The 19,564-nt window shown below is 45.9% G+C and overlaps 1 protein-coding gene across 6 annotated transcripts in view; it reads left to right on the top strand.

The window, feature by feature from the left end:
- The window catches only part of PELI3 (pellino E3 ubiquitin protein ligase family member 3), a 285,917-nt gene extending 271,197 nt beyond the window's left edge, over positions 1-14,720 (top strand). For all 6 annotated transcript variants that reach the window (XM_086938519.1, XM_086938522.1, XM_086938520.1 and 3 more), the window contains exon 7: positions 14,109-14,720. In XM_086938519.1, coding sequence (XP_086794645.1) covers positions 14,109-14,675 — 567 coding nt within the window. In that variant the 3' untranslated portion in view covers positions 14,676-14,720. The remainder of the gene's footprint in view (positions 1-14,108) is intronic.
- Positions 14,721-19,564: the final 4,844 nt, after the last annotated feature.

Here is a 19,564-nt window from a genome sequence, read left to right as displayed (position 1 = left end):
AAGGAGTTGGAATCGTGCTCAAGGAGAAACAACCTCCGCATTCTGGGGATACTGGAGTCAACTGCTACCGGGAAAATGGAAGACTACGTGGAACGCCTCCTTATAACGCTGTTTAGCAGGGAGGAATTCTCTGCAGTTTTTGTGGCCGAGAGGGCACACCGCTTGTTGGCAAGTCGCCCTCCCCCTGGCACTCCCCCTCGCCCCATAATAGCTAAAATGCTAAACTATCGCAACAGAGACACTGTCCTCCGCCTCTCCTGAGAGAAAAGTCGCCCTGTTCATGAAGGGTCGGAGATCTCCATATATCCGGACTTTACCATGGCAGTACAGGAGCAAAGGCGTAAATTCCTTTTGGTCAAAAGGAAACTTCAGCAGCTTGGCATCCCCTATGCCATGTTGTTCCCGGCCCGCTTGAAAGTCACAGCCCAAGGGAAGCAACGCTTCTTTACAAATCCGCAACATGATCAGGACTTCATCAAAACTCTACCTAAACCGACGGAGGGGCGCCCCTCTCCTAGGAGGCAAGAAGATGAGAATAGGGGCGCATCGGACATTGAATAACTGGTCTTATCATCGCACATGTACAGTTTCCTTTTTCGATTGACCTCATCCGCAAGGCGGTTTAATGGGAATCCAGCTGTAGTAGCGGCGGTCGTGTGCACACTTAAGATGATGGACTTAACTCCCCTTTTACGATGTGACTAACTCTAGGACCTTGACGGAGGAGAATAGGAGAGCATCGGACATTGAGTAAATGACCATACAAAGTTCTGCGGCTGGGACTTCCCACGAACGGCACTGTGAACCTAACCGAAAACTCGGTCATTGGCTGCAGGAAGTACAAATCATGCGCAGGATTTTAACGACGGCCCTCACCCCTCCGGCCGTAGAAACATGACCCTTGGTATTGTTGGAAGCCCACATCACCTGACCAGGCCACATTCTCCTTTTGCCTCAAGGTGAGAGGACGGCTCCCGAGCTTGGCCTGCAATGTCCAAATTGACCAATGCATGCGATACCCGTTGTTGCTTTAGGCCTGCTCTGTCCACTCACCTCCACTTTTTCAGTCATCTGGATGGACCTGCACATTTTCCACCCGAACACCCTCGCCTTTCGCGAGGAGAACCTGGTTGCCCTCTTGAAGCCACCCACCAAGTAAACCCTATTACGTGACTTTGTGCGACATGGTTGAAATGTTTTCTTTTTGTCCCCTGTTGGGACTGAGAATTGTGGGACTAATGTTAAGGGGGAGGTTGCTATCCACGGCAGGTTGGGGTTGCCGTTGTGGGAGGAGGGGGAGAGTGGGTACTGTTTTTCAAGTTCCTTTTATTCCAACATTAGTCGCGATTCCACTGCCTAATTTATCCGCATGCCACTACACACACTATAGCCCATCACGTATTCTTTTACTGCGACCATGACAGAGATTCGTCCCACCGTGCTTAAATATAACTTCCTATCATGGAATGTGAGCGGCTTAGGTGAACCCCGTAAACGTCGTCACATTCTTGCCTATCTAGACCGCCATAATGTTCATTGCGCTATGCTACAAGCAACACATCTATCCCCTAACTCTTCCCCTACCTTCGCTGCCCGCTGGGTGGCTCACAGAGGATTCTCCTGTTACTCCTCATATGCTCGGGGTGCTGCTATATTAGTACAGCATACATTCCCATACACTCCTATTGGCTCATACGTAGACCCTCAAGGAAGATATATTGTTATGTGGGGGAGGCTACAAGGGCAGTCCATTACTATGGTATCATGCTATGGCCCAAATTCAGATGATCCGGAGTGTTGTGGGGAAAGATACAAGAGGTAGACACCACTCACTTACTCTGGGGTGGAGACTTTAATGTTGCGCTTAACCCCAGCCTGGACAGATCGCACCCCCAGTCGCATCACTACACGGCTGCGCAGCGAACCCTCCGAGATATAGTGGAGGAACACAGACTTGCTGACCCGTGGAGTACTCACCATCCAGCGACACGGCAGGGCTCCTGCTACTCCTCTGTACACGCCTCCTGGTCGCACATAGATTACTGGTTAGTGGATAGGGGATTAGCGACTTGGACATCACACACCACCTACTTATCACGCACGTACTCGGACCACTCTCCAGTATTGCTGACGCTTACCCCGCCGCAGGAAGAACCCCCTAACCTAGCCTGGCACCTCAATCCATAATCATTACTTGACCCTGTCTTCAAAGATGAGGTAGAGCAAGAAATATCAGACTTTTTCCTTCGTAATGAAGGCTCTGTCCCCCTATACTCCACCATATGGGAGGCTTTTAACGCCACCATCAGGGGTGTCTGCATCGCAAAGAGTGGCGGGATACTGAGAGACATAAGAAACACACTCCACAAATTAGAGGTAGAGCTGAAACACACTGAGACTGTCCTCCAGTCTGCACCCTCTCCCACATTACAAGCACGAACACGTGAACTGCTTAATGAATACCAAGAAACTGCAGAGCGTGAGTGCAAGTTCAGGGGGAAAAACCCTAAAGCCCGGTGCTATGGAGAGGGCGAAAGACCGGGAAGAGCGTTAGCTTCCTCTATCCGCCCACCCGCTTCACGAACACAGTCCTGAAAATTGAAGATGAAGACGGCTTGCTACGCCGCAACTCTTTGAACATTCTAGCGGCATTTAGGCAATTTTATAAGGGTTTATACTCTACTCACCGACACACCCCAGTGGATTTTGAATCCTTCTTTGACGACACTGCCATAGCCTGGTTATGGAATGGCCAAAGGGAATTCCTACTAGCTCATCATGAAGATGGTGAAATTATCACCGCTATCATGCAGTTACAATCAGGCAAAGCCCCAGGGCCTGACGGCCTTCCGGCCGAATTCTGTAAATTATATAAGCATCTCATTATTCCAGTGCTGCTGCACGTGTTCGAAGAGGCCCGCGAGTCTGGCATCTTGCCCCCCACAATGCGAGAGGCCCTTATTATATCAATACCCAAGCCGAACAAATCGCCCACGCAATTGGATTCATACAGGCCCCTCTCCCTAATAAACGTGGATGCCAAAATTCTCGCCAAACTAATTGCTAACCGCATCAGCCCCTTGATGCCAGTGCTGGTCCTCCAGGACCAATCGGGCTTCGTCCCGACCAGGAGCACCGCTCATAACCTGAGAACCCTATTTGCCTTACTTCACGATATCGATCCTGAGGACAATGTGGCTGCCATATTTTTCGATGCCACAAAGGCATTTGACTCCCTAGAGTGGGACTACCTTTCCTTTGTATTAGTACGCATGGCTTTCCCCCTTCCTGGCCTGGATAAACTTGTTATATACTGGCTGCGCGCCACTGTGATGGTGAATGGAATGCGCTCTTCCTCTTTTCCATTGGCGAGGGGCACAAGACAGGGCTGTCCCCTTTCCCCTCTACTGTTTGCATTGGCTGTAGAACCTCTCGCTGCTAAAATCAGGCAACATTATCGAGATCATGCTATCCTCAACTGGTCTAAGTCCCAAATCTACCCACTTACTGACTCTACCACTAGATGCACCCCGGACTTTCCTCTTAAGTGGTGCGATGTTACTCTCCCCTTCCTGGGCATCATTGTGTCCTGGACACGCTCTAAACTTATGACAGCTAACTAGGGGAGGGCTCTAGACTCCATCACCGATAAAATCACAAGGTGGATTGCGCTACCTCTATCCATGGCCGGCAGGGCAACATTGATTAAGGTGGTTATCCTACCTAAACTCCTATACTTATTTGTTAATATCCCGTATTCCCCTAGCCGACATTTTTTCTCACTATGAAGTCCCAATTGATACGACTATTATGGGGAGGGAAACAGGCCAGACTCAGATGGGACACACTCACGCGCCCTTATAAAGCGGGAGGGTTTTCTGTCCCCGATATCGACTTGTATTCCAGCTGCGCGCAGGCACACTTTGCCATATATTGGATGAAGCCCCCCATAAAATGCCTCACCTGGCGATTGAGCATGGATACATGCGTCCCACCCCCAGCACGGCCTACATCAGCGTTCCTTTGATCCCCAGACACAATGCATCCACCACCGTTCAATGTACACTTAGCGCTGGCCCGACCTAACTACACAGACCAACTGCACACCACTATATTCTCCTCTTCTGCCCCTTCAGGGGCGGCAGGACCTCCCAGTCACACAGGAGGGCGGATGTCGACAGCTTCTTCGTAAACTCTCCATACATACCTGGGAACATCTATACACCGCTGGGAAGTACAGTAATAGCGACAAATTCTTTAAAGACGCAGACCCCACTCCATTAGATCGCTTCTGTTACATCAGACTCCGTCAGGACATGAAAACTGCCACACCCTCTTTTCCTTTAGAACCTCCAGTGATGCCCCCGCTACATATCCTACTACAACAGGACTCTCCTGAACATGTGCTGTTCAAATTGTTTTGCACCGTCCAAACCAATAGAGTGTACGACCCACCACTGGCCCAGAGCAAATGGGAGATAGACCTTGGTCACCCTATAACCGAGGAGCAATGGTCATACTGCTGCGCACAGACGGGTGAAATATCTTCCAACAGCAGATTTAGGATGATACATTACAAATACTTTCACCGTCTATATTACACGCCAGCGCGACTGTTCAGGCTGAAATTACGTGATAATGACCGCTGTGATCAGTGTGGGAGGGGTGACTCTGACTTTAGACATTTAGCCTGGGATTGCCTGCCTGTACAGTGTTACTGGGCAGAAGTGCTTGCTGCGCTGGACCTTATGATTGGCTTGCATGTCCCTACTGACACATTCACTGCTCTCTTGGGGTATACCGAACCCATTGCTGCTAAAATGCGGAAATACACCTCCATGGCTCTACTACTCGCAAAAAGGAAAATCTCCTGTAGATGGGGGAGGGGGAGAGCGCCGAAATTTAAGGACTGGCTCCAGGATCTGGTATACTGCCAGGAGCAGCTGCAAATATATGCATAACCCCAACCCACCTCATCACGTCCAAGAGATATATGGGATCCGCTGCCGACCTACTTAATAGAACACGCTGCGGCTAATAGCGCAAATTCCTAATGATACGTATCATCTATTCTCTGACGGTCAACACCCTGCAACACGGGCACCTGCCGTACATCAGTAGGCTTGAGACGGTGTAAGCCGCGGATATAGTACTCATGGACCTTGATACCTATTCATCACGATTACGACTTTGCTGACATGTGATATATAAGTGGAATTAGGGTTTTTTCCTTTTTTTTCTTTTGCAACACGCCTTTGTTTATGCATTATTGTTATAAATACCATATATGCTCACAATGATGACTCAAACTTCAATGTCGAATACTCCCAATGACGGGGCCGGCCCGAAGGGGTTGTAGGCGACTTGCTGTGTATCCCCCAAACTCCGATACTTATCCGTCTTTTATATAAGCAATGTCGCCATGCCGGCCGTGAAACGGTTGTAGGCAGTAAGCGGTAATGTACGTATATTGCTGGTCCTTAGTAAAGGTTTTTTTTTTTAAAAGTCCTTTAATCCGGCATACTTAGTGGGGGCTTCTCTACTACCCCAAAATATGGCGATCCAGCATTTGGCCAGCAACAACGCAATGGCAGTAGAGTACCTAATATTAAGCAGGAGAGGCTTTACATAACCCAACAATGCCAGCAAAGGGTTGGGTTCAGCAATAAGATCTGTCATCTCCGAAATCGATGCGAGAACCTCTGTCTAATATGATTAAATGACCGAACAGTTCCATGTGAGGTGTGCAAAGTCTGTATGGGTAAGATCGCACTGTGGTCAGTTATGCAAGTGTGTGGTATACATTTTTGCTACGCCATGTGTAGTAGTGTATGCGTGGTGTTGCCACGTATAATGCAGCAATTTATACAAGTGGTTTGGAGAGACAAGTTTTGTTTGAGTGCAGCAAAAACACAATACTTTGTCCAGTATGGGGTGAACTAAATCAGGCTCCCAGTCCATTTGTGTACCCTCCACACCCACCAATATCACAGCCAAGGAAGACTGGTAAAGTCAGGATACTAGCGGAGATCCATATATTGACGAGATCACGAGCGACAAGAGTGGGAAGTCATCAGGCTCCACCGGGTGAGATTTTAACCTGTCGCTGAATGTGCCATATAGTTGTCTGAGGATGAAATGATCCATATGGGTGGATGCTCAGAGGTCTGGAAAGTTGATAAAAATGAAAAGCATCATCGACATGTGCCCAGTTGACATTTGCAAATGTTGTTAAAGACCATGGCTTTGCTGTCAATAGCCTCAGCCTGACATGCTTGCTGTCGAAAACTGGCTAAACATCAATGACGAGGCACCATCACCACCACCACTCTATCAAGACTTCAGTGCCAAAGCTCTTAAAGCTCAGAACAGCATCACAATCACCAAAGAAGCCTTCCAGATGCAAAACAGCATCTCCTTCACCATTTAGCCATAATATCCAGTCCCTTCCACTTCAACATTCATTGAATTGCTACCACTGCCACATTACCGCTCTACGTTGCCCAGATCAATATCAAAATCTTCACCAATGTTCTATCCTGAGCTACCTAAGAAAAGACAAACTATCACCAGTAGGAGAACTGTCTCCTAACCCTTGTGACCTCAGCATTTTGTCTTCCTTGCTGAGGACCCTGTGCAGATAGTCATTGAGGCTGCTTAACCGCCCTCTTCCAAAAATGGCTTTACAGCAGGCATCAGTGTTGCTTGTACGAAATAAGCCGCTATCACCATGCTGCACCTCAAAATCCTTATTCTTATTTAGGGGATTCAGACTCCCCTTACACTTATTCACCTATGTAACTTTAGTTGTGCTCATATGATGGGGATTCATGGGTCTTCATGCACACTCACATCATGCACACTCACATTTCCAGCAAGTTCTTCAATAAGGGTTTCTCCAATGGAGGACATAACCACCTTCCATGATGTACTTGTAAGAAGAGTCTCAAAATTGAATATCCCTAAAGCGACGCTGGATGATGTCATGAAGGCCCTGACGCAAGTCCAAGCAACGATAGGCACGATATCCACCGAAATTACACTCGTAAGGGTGGACTTCCACAAAATGTCTGAGAAGGTGAGCTCCATGGAGGTGGTTACAAAGTCTCTGGTCGAGGATGTCTCGGAACTTCAAATAGCGGTGGAGAAGATATCAGCGGAGAATAAGGTGCTGCGTGAAAGGTTGGACGATCAGGAAGGGCGCTCTTGGAGGAATAACGTGCGGATCCTAGGGGTTCCAGGGTCTGAAGGCACCAGAGCAATGGACCTCTACGTGGAGGAGCTAATAAAGAAGGAACTCCAACCTAAGGGCCTGTCCGCTTTCTTCTCCGTTGAAAGAGCGCACCGGGTCCCAGGGGGACAACCTAAGCCGGGTGCAGCCCCGCGACCAATTCTAGCCAGACTGTTCAACTTTCGGGACAGGTATGCCATTCTACAGGCGGCGCAAGTGTCGCCACCGGTCAAAATCCAAAACTCCACGCTAGCCTTTTTCCCGGACTATACGGCGGAGGTGGCCCGCCGTAGGAAGACGTTCCTGGATGTAAAAAAGGAACTCAGAAAGCGTGAGATTCCATACTCGATGCTGTTCCCGGCCAGGCTGCGTGTAGTGGCGGACAACAAGACTTGGTTTTTTGATAATCCTGAAATAGCCCAAGATTGGCTGGAAGGATGGAGGCCGGCCACCCAACCACGCCGCTCAAACAGAACAAACAAGACTCAAGGAGCAGGAGGGCATCGAAGCTCACAAGATTCGAGACACGAATTAGAAGACCACTCGCAGGTGAGAGACAGCGCGGACGAAGAAGCCAACGAGGAACAATAACTCCCGGTGATTATAAACATTCTAAGAACTCAGCGGAGTGCCTGACGGACTGCCACTGGATACCGGGCTAAGGGCACCTGGAGAGAGTGAGAGAGGCTGCCATCTCCGGAGAGTCCTTCGCCCCATCGAGCAAGTATAATTTGTGTGGGGAAAGGGTTGAGCACTCCGCTTAGTTGAGGGGCGAGTGGTTTCATGTCTGTATAGCTGGAGGGCAGGGAGGGGGCGAGTTGGGGGAGGGATTGTTCTCAATGTTAACAAACTGTTTACACTGTTTGACTCGAAAAGATTTGATATGGCACACACACAACAATACATGGACTTCTATACGAATGACACGACAGGGTAAGCTCGGGCAACACATGGGTTTAACACTGCAGGATGTCAATGGCGCACTACACTCGGGGTGGACCGGTAGAAGGGGGATCTGATCGAGGGCCAATACCACCTTTACAACTGATGTCCTGGAATGTGCGGGGATTGGGTGACAAGATTAAGCGTGGGCTGGTCTTACAGGGCATCCGGAGGCTAGGTCCCACAGTGGTTCTACTACAAGAAACACACCTGGTGGGTACGGCTAGCCGGGCACTGGATATGCGTGGGTACCATATGATTGCGCACAAAGAATTTTCTTCAGGATCACGGGGAACAGGCATACTACTAAAAAAGTCGTCCCGTTTCATATTACAATCCACTAAAACAGATGACCAGGGCCGTTTCGCAGCGGCACACGGACAATGGGAAGGGAAGTCACGGACTCTAGTATCAGTATATATTCCGCCAGCACTTCACACAGTCGCCCTTCCCGAATTGGGGAAATTCCTACTGGAACTCCCAGAGGGAGACCTTATAATAGGAGGAGACTTTAATGCGGTGGTGCACAACGCGCAGGATAGGTTTCCGCTTCGCACGCCGAGCCCGGGTCCCTCCCGATTCGGCGATTTCCTAGTGGCGCAGGTTCTGGTGGACCTCTGGAGACAGTTTCATCCCGAAGATAGACAGTACACATACTACTCTGCTGTCCACAACAGTCTGTCCCGTATTGACTACTTTCTTGCCTTGGGAGGTGGTCTCCTCACCGTGAGTGACGTGCAAATTAGACCCAGGGGCATCTCAGATCACTCGCCACTGACGCTGACGTTATCCTGCCCAGAAATAGCTAGAAAACGAATATACCCGATCTTCCCCGGTTACCTCAAGATACCGCACATACGTAAAGAACTGAAAAAGGCTACCCGATATTATTTTGCGGAAAATACGACCTCGGTGACATCACCGTCGGTCATGTGGGAGGCTTACAAGACGGTCTTGTGAGGACAGGCAATAGCGTCTATAACAGGGCATAAACGCACTCAAAGGGAGGAACTGACAAAACTGGAACTTGAACTTGAGCAAGCAAACTTGGCCCACATGACGGACCCAACCATAAATATACTGCATGCACTACAGCTCTGTCAGCGACTTCATGGAGACCATCTTCGTAGGAAGACGGTCGAGAACATCACAGCGACGACACACAGAGTCTATGATATTGGGGATAAGGCTAGTAAACGCCTGGCCTGGTTAGATAAAAAAAAAGGGAGGTGCCAAACATATACTGCAGTTGAAAGGCTCTAACAGGGAGGTGGATACACGCCCATCAGTGATAATTGAAGCCCTGGCCGATCACTTCCAAGATGTGTACGCCCCTGAGGTGACCATAACACAGGAGGAGGCGGTAGTGGCGCTCCACGGGGTACCAACGCTGACCCTGTCACAAGAGGCAATGGGGGAGCTTGACGCAGACCTGTCAGCGGAGGAGATTCAGCTAGCCATTAATGCATTAAATTCTGGTAAAGCTATGGGCCCCAATGGGATCCCAGTAGAATGGTATAAGGCTATGTCCGAAGAGTTGAGCACACCATTATTAGATATGTCTAATGAAAGCCTAGAAAAGGGAGTTCTGCCCCTTGACCAACGGGTAGCAACAATTGTGGCATTCCCAAAACCAGGTAAACCGCCAATTGAGAGCACATCCTATCGTCCTATCTCCCTCCTTAACGCAGAAGCCAAAATTCTGGCAAAACTGTTGGCTAGCAGACTGATGCCTCACCTCATGCAACTGATCCATCCGGATCAGTCGGGATTCATGCCTCATAGGAGTACATCGCTCAACCTCCGTAGATTGCACGGAGCACTGGCACGGGCCCCATCTCTGACGGAACCAACGGCTATCCTGTCGTTGGATGCCAGGATGGCATTCGACATGATGGAATGGCACTATCTTTTTGCAGTCTTGGACCATATGGGCTTCGGCCCCAGGTTTATCTCGTGGATTCGATTGCTGTACACTGACCCGGTGGCGCATGTGGCGGCGAACGGACATGTCTCCCGGGATATATCCTTGGCTAGGGGGACACGGTAGGGATGCCCGCTCTCGCCTTTACTGTTTGCTTTAGTCCTAGAACCACTGGCAGGAGTCCTTAGAACATCCCAGCTGCTGAGAGGGATACAATGGGGGGAAAATTGGGAAGACAGGGTCTCCTTATATGCAGATGATATGCTGATCTACATGTCGGATCCGGAGAGGGGTATCCCGATGTTACTAGCGCAGTGTGATCGGCATGGTCGCACCTCCGGATATAAGATCAACTGGACTAAATCGGTCATTTATGTACTTAAGGGCCCCGCCCCGAACCTGCCGGCCGACTGCCCACTGACGGTGGCGAACGACACATTCAAATACTTAGGGATACACATCACTCGAGATAGTAAAGCCTTCTATGACCTAAACCTACTGCCGCCGCTCGCACGGCTTCAGGCAGACGCGAGACATTGGAAGACGCTCCCGCTGACGTTACTGGGAAGGGCGGCCCTATTCAAGATGAAGGCGTTGCCTCGTTTTCTATATGTGTTAGAAAATGCGCCGATATTAGTGCCACCTTCATACTTTCGTAGAGTGACGTCGGTAATAACTGGACTGTTGTGGGGGGACCGTCCAGCTCGAGTGGTACACAGGAAACTGGTCAGGGACTGGTACAGTGGTGGGATAGCCCTGCCAAATGTACAACTATACTATTGGGCGGCTCACCTCAAGGTTCTCAACCGATGGTTACATGCGCCGCAGGACGACCCGGCCTATCATGCAGACAGAGCACAGTTAGGTACACACAGTCTCTTGGCCCCGCTGTACAACAAGGGTCTATTGCCGCAGCTCAAGGGACCTACTAGACACACAGTGGCGATATGGCACAAAGCCCAGGCGAAACTGAAGTGGGGGGGTGTCATAACTAAACTTACGCCTCTATGGGACACTAAGGCCTTGGGACAATTAAGACATAGTAAAGGGTTCACACAGTGGGATAATATTGGCATTTCCACAGTAGGAGACCTGTGGACGAGAGATGGAGTAATCCCCTTTGAACAGCTACAGCAACAGTATGGCCTGGGAGTCAACGAGACTTACCGCTACATCCAAATACGACACGCACTAATGACAGCGATTGAGGCGGATACGGATGTCCCGGCATCATCCCCGCTAGAAGATCGCCTATTGACGGACTATATGCAGACAAGCGCCACCTCCCTCACGTATCGGAAATTATTGAATAATCCACAAGACCCATTACAAAAACTGAAGGATAAATGGGAGAGTGAGATAGCAGAGATGGATGAGACGGAATGGAATGCGGCGGTGGCCTCCCCGAGGGAAGCCGGCATCTCAGCGCGATTTAGGCTTGTGCAATTTAAGATACTACATAGGGTGTATTATACGAGGACCACACTACACAAAATCCATAGGGCTGATCATCCGTACTGTCTCAGGGGATGTGGTGGGGAAGGAACACTATTTCACACACTCTGGGAATGTCCGATAATTGCGGAATATTGTAGGCAGATAATGCGTACAATTTCACAGACTCTAGAGGTCTCAATTACACCTGATCCACGAATGTGCTTGCTGAATGTCTGGGGGCCTAATGATCTGACGCGCCAGGGACAACAATGGGCTATTATAGGTTTTATGGTGGCCAAGCGAGATATAGCACAGAAATGGGGGGCGGTAGAGGTCCCGACCCGAGCACAATGGTGTAGAAATGTGGATATGCTCATGGTGATAGAGCGGGCAGTGTATAAGCAAAGGGCTAATCCTCGAAAATGGAATAAGATATGGCTTCCGTGGAATAGCTATCCGGGGATATATGTGAACCGCTATCAGAAGAGGACATGGACGATTCAGAGGATGAAGAAGATGTAGATTGAGACCTGAGCGGAGGGGTAACAGTCAGGGTAGGGTAGGAACAAGGGGAGTGGCGGGAGGCTAGATTGACCATGGGGGACCCTGAGCTGAGGGATGTATGGAAGTACCAGACAGGGCTTGCTCATATAATTCCTAGAACGTGGGATACAGTGATGTGAACTGCATATTTGATCTATCGAGTCACAAGTTGAGTTAAGTTTATAAAATTATAAAAGTAAGACATAAACTAAAGCTTTTGGTGCAGGTTGTTACGTTTCTGATAAATGCTTAATACAGTGATGCTAAACTGCAAATCGTCCGCTGGAAAGAAATGTCCTGATGTATGTATATACTAAACAAGTAGCAGCCGGCCTCAGGGATGTAGGCAAATGCTGTGTACATTGCACAGACGTCAATAAAGTCTTACCAAAAAAAAAAAAAAAAAATGAATATCCCTATGGAAGCACCTCAGACATCAGTGCCTGTGATAATGTAGACTCTTCAACTGAGTTTGCAAAGGCCGTTCCATTGATGCCAGGTCTAAAGTAATAAGTCAAAGAGAAATATTCCTACCACTGTTAAAGCAGCAAGCCCACAGCATTGACTTAAAGAAATAACAACACTGGATTTCTCAAAAGATATGCAAAACCAGGACTACAAGTAGGTAACCATTTCTTCTCCACCAATCTTATTCTCGGAGTTCATAAATATTGAACATTCTGCCTGCGTCCAAGAACTTGGATGGCACATGAGTCTTCTTAGGTCCTTCCTCATATTGATCTTCAAAAACAAACTGCCTCACAGATCCTCCTGAACATGATGGGACAGTCCAACCTCTGAAATTCTTGAAAGAAGCAGTATGTTATTAATTTCTACAACAGTCTTTGCAAGGAACAACATTTTTTCTCTTTCTGTTTTGTTATGTTTTTGCACAAAGTGTTTTTTGTAACCTAATGTACCCTATGTAACCAATTCAGGTTCATAGGCTTTCTTGAAATGTAGACTTCTCTTCTAAATTATGGTCTAACTACAGTTGTATGACTTTAAGGGTTTTTTACGAATCCTATTCACAGGGATATATTGGAGAGAATACCTTTGGTGGAGATTTAGGATTACAAGTGAGTAATTTTTCATTAGTACAGTGAAGATCTTTTTATTTACTTTTCTGAAATACAGTTAATTAATTTCCTCCAGGATACGCAGTACCTTGCTTCTGTGTTGTCGCAGTGAAAGGAAGAATAAATGTATAAACCTATCCCATAGACAGTAGCTGAGCCTACAGTGCGATATTTGTAGAAGAATTCATCCATTTCTCAGATCTCATTCTGCTTCTGGCTGCAACACCTGAAAGACCATTATGAAGGCTTACCAATCTTGGTGATCTAAGCTGCTTCTCCCTTTCCCCGTGGCTACATCAACAGAACACTCAAGTAGCAACATAAATCTGATTGGGATTCTTCTTATAAATGGCCCAAGTGAACAATATTGGAGCTCAAGGGGAGGAGCCAGGCTAGATTTTCAACATAACCATTGACTTAGTAAACAATTTTATAATAAGCAAATCTTTCTTGTGGGTATAACGAAAATTTGATATGGATCCAGCACTCTTGAAACAATATTGGGTACACTAGAACTAGGGGGTTCCTAAATAAAGAATAGCTTATTTTCCTTTTTCATTGGGTCATAAATGTAATTTTGGTATTTAGGGCCCCTGAGCTTAAATTCAAGTTCCGAGCCCAAAGGCACATATATTCATTTTAAATCATGATCTTCCATTTAGAGGCCACACCAAGGTTAGGTTCTCTTGCCCCCAAAGGCTAAACACAGTGTTCAATTCAGGAGGACTTGCAAGTTCAGTTTAGGCTCTTCATTACCACTCTGAAGATACAGCCTGACTTCACTCTGGCAGGCACTTCTGTTTCTGAGGCCATAGCAGACGTTGCCTACAAGGAGAATACATGTTTTATGTATGTTAAAATGTTTAATTGCCTTTCTCTAATTTTGTAACTTGATCTTTGATCTCTCGGGGATTCTTTGAAATGAACTTTTAACTGTTTGTATTCTTTGCAGGTGGAAAATGAGTCCAACGTCCTCCAGGATGGCTCCCTAATTGACCTATGCGGCGCCACTTTGCTCTGGAGAACAACAGAAGGCCTGCAGCGCACTCCAACACTGAAACAACTAGAGACCCTTCGACAAGAAATCAACGCGGCTCGGCCCCAGTGCCCTGTGGGTTTCAATACCCTTGTCTTTCCCAGCTTGGCACAGAGGGAAGTTGTTGAAAAGAAGCAGCCATGGGCATATGTCAACTGTGGGCACGTGCATGGCTATCACAATTGGGGGTTTCGGAAAGAGAAGGGAGAACACGAGCGGGAGTGCCCGATGTGCCGTCGTGTGGGTCCCTATGTGCCCCTTTGGCTGGGCTGCGAAGCTGGGCTGTACCTGGATGCCGGGCAGCCATCCCATGCCTTCTGCCCCTGTGGGCATGTCTGTTCAGAAAGGACTGTAAAATATTGGTCCCAGATTCCACTGCCGCATGGTACACACGCGTTCCACGCTGCCTGCCCATTCTGCGGGACCTGGCTGACAGGGGAACAAGGACAGATCAAACTCATCTTTCAGGGGCCTGTCGACTAATTGGGGAAGGCAGAGGAAAGAACATAAATAAATGGAGAAAAGAAAGCTATTTTACTTGTGTCTTTATTTCATGAAGATATTTCAAATGACAAGAGATGAAGAATACATCTCATGTTGAAAGAGCGCAGACTTCCAAATAGGGAGTGATCTTCAGTACCGCCCATTATAATAGAGTCACTTTTACTTCAAATGAGGCAAGGTAAGAAGTACAGCTCTAGTTAAAGATTTGCTGCTGATACTTGAGAGCAGTCAGAACTGCAGCTTGTGATACAGAATTCCTACTGTTGATAGGGTAGAAAATTCATAACTGAAGTTCAATTAAATGGATTCTACGATTTGGTACTATGAAATGGTCAGACCTGCGACACGTTTAAAAGAGCTTAGACAGCCTGTGGTGGGAAAAGGTAAGCACAGCAGCTCTGGTGACAGAGCACCAACTGCTTTCACTCAACAGGGAGAGGTCAGACACAAGAGGTTAGACACTTTTTTCCCACGGAGGCAGAATAAATTCCAGACTTTCAGAGAGGCAATTAAGTCTTTAAACCTTCAGCAGGGGTGTGAAATCATTTTATTTGAAATGTGTGTATATTCTGCATTGGAGCATACTTGAAGATTATTTCCCAGACAGGAGAATTCTGGTAATGCCACCATTGGTTTGCCTACTAAGTGAAAGCACAGATATAAGTGAATGTATGCTAAAACAACGTAGATACTTTTGTGTTGTAAACTATTTGTACATAAAAATGCATTTTTCAAGGTAACCCAAGAATGTAAAATTGATTTCAGGCGAAAAGTGCTCCAAAAGGAGCGTTTCTTGCAGAACTAATTTAGACCACAAAGTGGTTTGCCTACTCCAAGCTGTTATTCTACAGTTGTAGACAGTCGTATGAGATATGGTATGATACTCATTTTTGGGGCGAAATTTTATGTAACTAGATACATTTCATGGGCATATACAGTCAAAATAAGCATCATTGATTGTTACCCCATGTAGAAGTATTTTTTCCAGTTCCTTTAGAATTTAGCTGTGTGAACTTTCTGTGCAGTTGTTTTAAATGTTAGTCCAAGTCCCTTTACAATGGATTTTGTTCCTGGACTATACCTGAAGTTTTGTATTGTAGTATTACCAGTTTTGGTCTTCTTTAGCAAAAGTTATTCGTTGGAAGTAGCCCGTCCTCTTTAGAATCATAATAAAATCTTATTTTAGTTCAGTGTCTTGAAAGCATTTCACACTTTGTTAGATTTTGTCGTTTCACTCGCATTATGTTGCATGATCCTGTGGGAATTCTGGATATCCTCTTGCTACAACTAATAATATGCTAAACTGTATAATGAAACTCTCAAAATAAAAGTAATATGTCTTTCTGGGCAGCGCGCCTGTGTTTGAACTTAGCTGGAGAGGGGTATAACATTTCCCTGACCAGATAATGGTCCACTTCTGGCCAAAGCTCAGGCTCAATTTTAGACTTCCTTACCTAGTCCTGGGGGAAAGAAGCAGAGCTAAAGGCACCAGTGTTGGCCTGCAGAGATGGCAACACCCTTAATGAGTGGGACAGTGGTCTCCTGAACCCAACAAATAACCTTCTTCTTACAGCATTTACTGCCTTCCTGAATTTCGAAATGGGGGTTCATGGCGGCTGTTGCATGATTTCATTGGATCACTTGGTTGTCAGCATTGTGGCAAAAGAAGGCCCTGGTTTTGCCATATTCCAAGATAGGACATCATTGTAGTTTGTTTACCTCTTTTGAACAGACAATTGATAAACTAAAGATAATGGCTTTGAAAACCCTGCTGCATAATTTGAGTTCTCCATTGTTACTTAACTCAATGACCCTGATTATGTTGAAGCTCGACAGAGTGGTTTGGCTCATGCCATGATGATGAAGTCCATATTTTCCAGGGGCAGCTGGAATATTTTTCAGACTTCATGGGTCCATATGGTTTAAGGATTTTCGTACCAAAGCATTTTGCGCAATAAAACACCAAAACAAATAAAACACCAAAACAGGATTGATCTATCTCTCTCTCTCTCTCTCTCTCTCTCTCCTCTCTCTATATATATATATATATATATATATATATATATTAATATATATATATATATATATATATATATATATATATATATATATATATATATATATATATATATATATATATACTGTGCTCCACAGAAAAAAGATTTGCACTCACAGGGGGTTTAAATCCGGATCGGAATTTATTTTCGCACACAAGAAATAAAAAACAGGACGCGTTTCGGCGCTACGCCTTCGTCCGTATCAGGCGGCCGCCATGACGCTACACAGTATAAACAGGAACTACAACATGAAACCTCGTGTGATCTGTCCCTTTTGGACGCCATTGCAGTGTCAGGCAACACAAATGTTAACGCGATGAGAACAAATGAAGTATGTACATTATATGTGTGCCTAAGAAACATGAAAATGGCGCAATCATAGTAATGAGGACATGAATTGTATACATTCACTGGGTTCTAGATTGGGAGATCAGCAGTTAACGAAAATTAAAATAAAATAAATTAATGCATTCCATGAATTCCTATTACGAATGCAGGTAACAATTCAATCCAGTCCCTGAATTGGCTTTTGTGTCGCAGTGAACACTTATTCAGACCTCGTCTCCCACATTTGAACCAAACCAAAATTTAACCCTCAGATGGGCTGAGAGAACAAAATTAAACCATGCAGAGATATAAGGTTCAAAAATTAAATTAGCAGCATGATTACTCTCATCTCCGATCCAAACTACACTGAATTAATTGGAGATGGATTACTACAACCATTCATGTAAGGCACACTTAATCTTAGACTTCAAATCATCGCATATAGCCTGGGTTTCCACTACTAATTTCAAAACTCAAAAAGGAAAAAGAAAAATTAATTGATACAGATATTATATACAATATTTACAGGTGTACTCTCAGTTCCTCCCCCATGTTAAGTCCCAAGTGTGTTTTTGTTGCCATATCAATAATGTAACGAGACTCAAGTCTCCTAAGGCGTTTTTCTCTGTCTCCACCTCTGGAGTCTCGTGCTACATTGTCTAGACAGAAGTAGCTCAAAAGATTGAAATTGCTATTGTGGTGAGTCAAGAAATGACGCGCTACCGGGTAGTTGCTGTCATTGTTTTGTATTGCCCTTTGATGTTCCAAAATGCGGATTTTTGCTGGGTGAATTGTACTCCCTACGTATCTAAGGTCACACGAGCAAATAAGGCAGTAAACTACGAAGGGTGTCAGACAGTTCATGAATTTCTTTATAGCTACAGGATCACTCCTGCCTAGTACGGGGTAGCATGTGATTTTCTTACTATCTGCACATGCCTTGCATTTATTGCATGGGTAAAAAACACTTATACCCTGTTTACCTCTAGTAACAGGGGCTAAATGGCTCTGCACCAGGTGATCCTTGAGTGATCTGGTCTTGCGGAATGTTACAGAAGGATGTGCTGGAATATTACGACCAATAATTGGATCGGATTTTAATATATTCCAATTGGAATATTTAATTCTCTTAAGGCTCTTTGCCGCATTAGAGAAATTTGTGATAAGCCTAAGATTGTTAGTTCCCTCACTTTTCTCTTTAGGAGTTTCCTTGATCAAATCCGTTCTACTCTTGACCTGGGCTTTCTTCCATGCTTCACTCAGGACCCTTTCTTTATAGCCACGCTCCCTGATCTGTTGAGGCAAGCTGTCCCCGCCTCCTTGTAATCTTCAGACCTGGAGCTGTTGCGTTTAATACGCAAAAGTTCCCCATAATGAATACTATTCTTAAGGCTTGTGGGGTGGCTGCTTTGTGCATGGAGCACTGAATTGCCCGCTGTTGGCTTCCTAAAGAGTGCTGTCTGTATCCTGCCTTCCGCTATGAATACTCTGACATCTAGGTATTTTACCTCGGTATTGCTGATCTCACCAGAAAATTTCAGATTTAAGTTGTTAATGTTAAAATGTTTGATGTATTCCTCGAATTACTCTCTACTACCTCGCCAGACAAGAAAGAGGTCATCAATATAGCACCTCCAAATTACGGTCTTGTCGACCCAATGGCCGCAGGAGTCCGACCAGGCAACCCGCTTCTCCCACCAGCCGACGAACAAGTTCGCGTAGCTGGGGGCGAAGCAAGCTCCCATGGCCGTCCCCCGCTTTTGTTGGTAGATCTGGTCCTGAAAAATAAAAATATTATTGAACAGGCAGAAACGAAGAAAGTCAATCAACATCTCACTATGTTCTCTGTATTCTGGTGGTCTTTGTTGTAAAATCTGGCTAATCGCATCTATGCCTTGTTCATGTGAGATACTTGTATATAGACCGGCTATATCCAATGTCACCATCAGGAAGTCCGATTCCCAAAAGTAGGAGGACAATTCCTCCACAAAGGGAAACAGGTAGAAGTCTATAAACCTCAACATGTACTCCAAAAGACCCCCAAAATATATATATATATATATATATATATATATATATCTATATATATATATATATATATATATATATAGAGAGAGATAGATAGATAGATAGATAGATAGATAGATAGATAGATAGATAGATAGATAGATAGATAGATAGATAGATAGATAGATAGATAGATAGATAGATAGATGTACAGTCGTGGTCTTCACTGTGTAGTTCTTGTTAGGACCAAGTTACCATAGAAAATTTAATTATTGGCTTTGCTAATAACTTTTGTACCATTTGACGAATCTTTACGAAACTTTCTAAAAGCAAAGTTCAGCCACCTCAGCTCCTTCCTTGGAAGTTTTAGGTTGGTCTGACAAGAAGGGGCTGAGAAAAAGGGGTGGTCCCAAAATGCAGTTTCCCTTGCAATTTCCATAGGGATTTGTGAAAGCCCCACAGCAAAAACAGCTGAAC

This window comes from Lissotriton vulgaris, chromosome 9, assembly GCF_964263255.1.
Source record: "Lissotriton vulgaris chromosome 9, aLisVul1.2, whole genome shotgun sequence".
Taxonomy (NCBI): Eukaryota; Metazoa; Chordata; class Amphibia; order Caudata; family Salamandridae; genus Lissotriton; species Lissotriton vulgaris.
The sequence above is the reverse complement of the archived record's forward strand: the minus strand, read 5'-3'. Positions and strand labels throughout refer to the sequence as shown.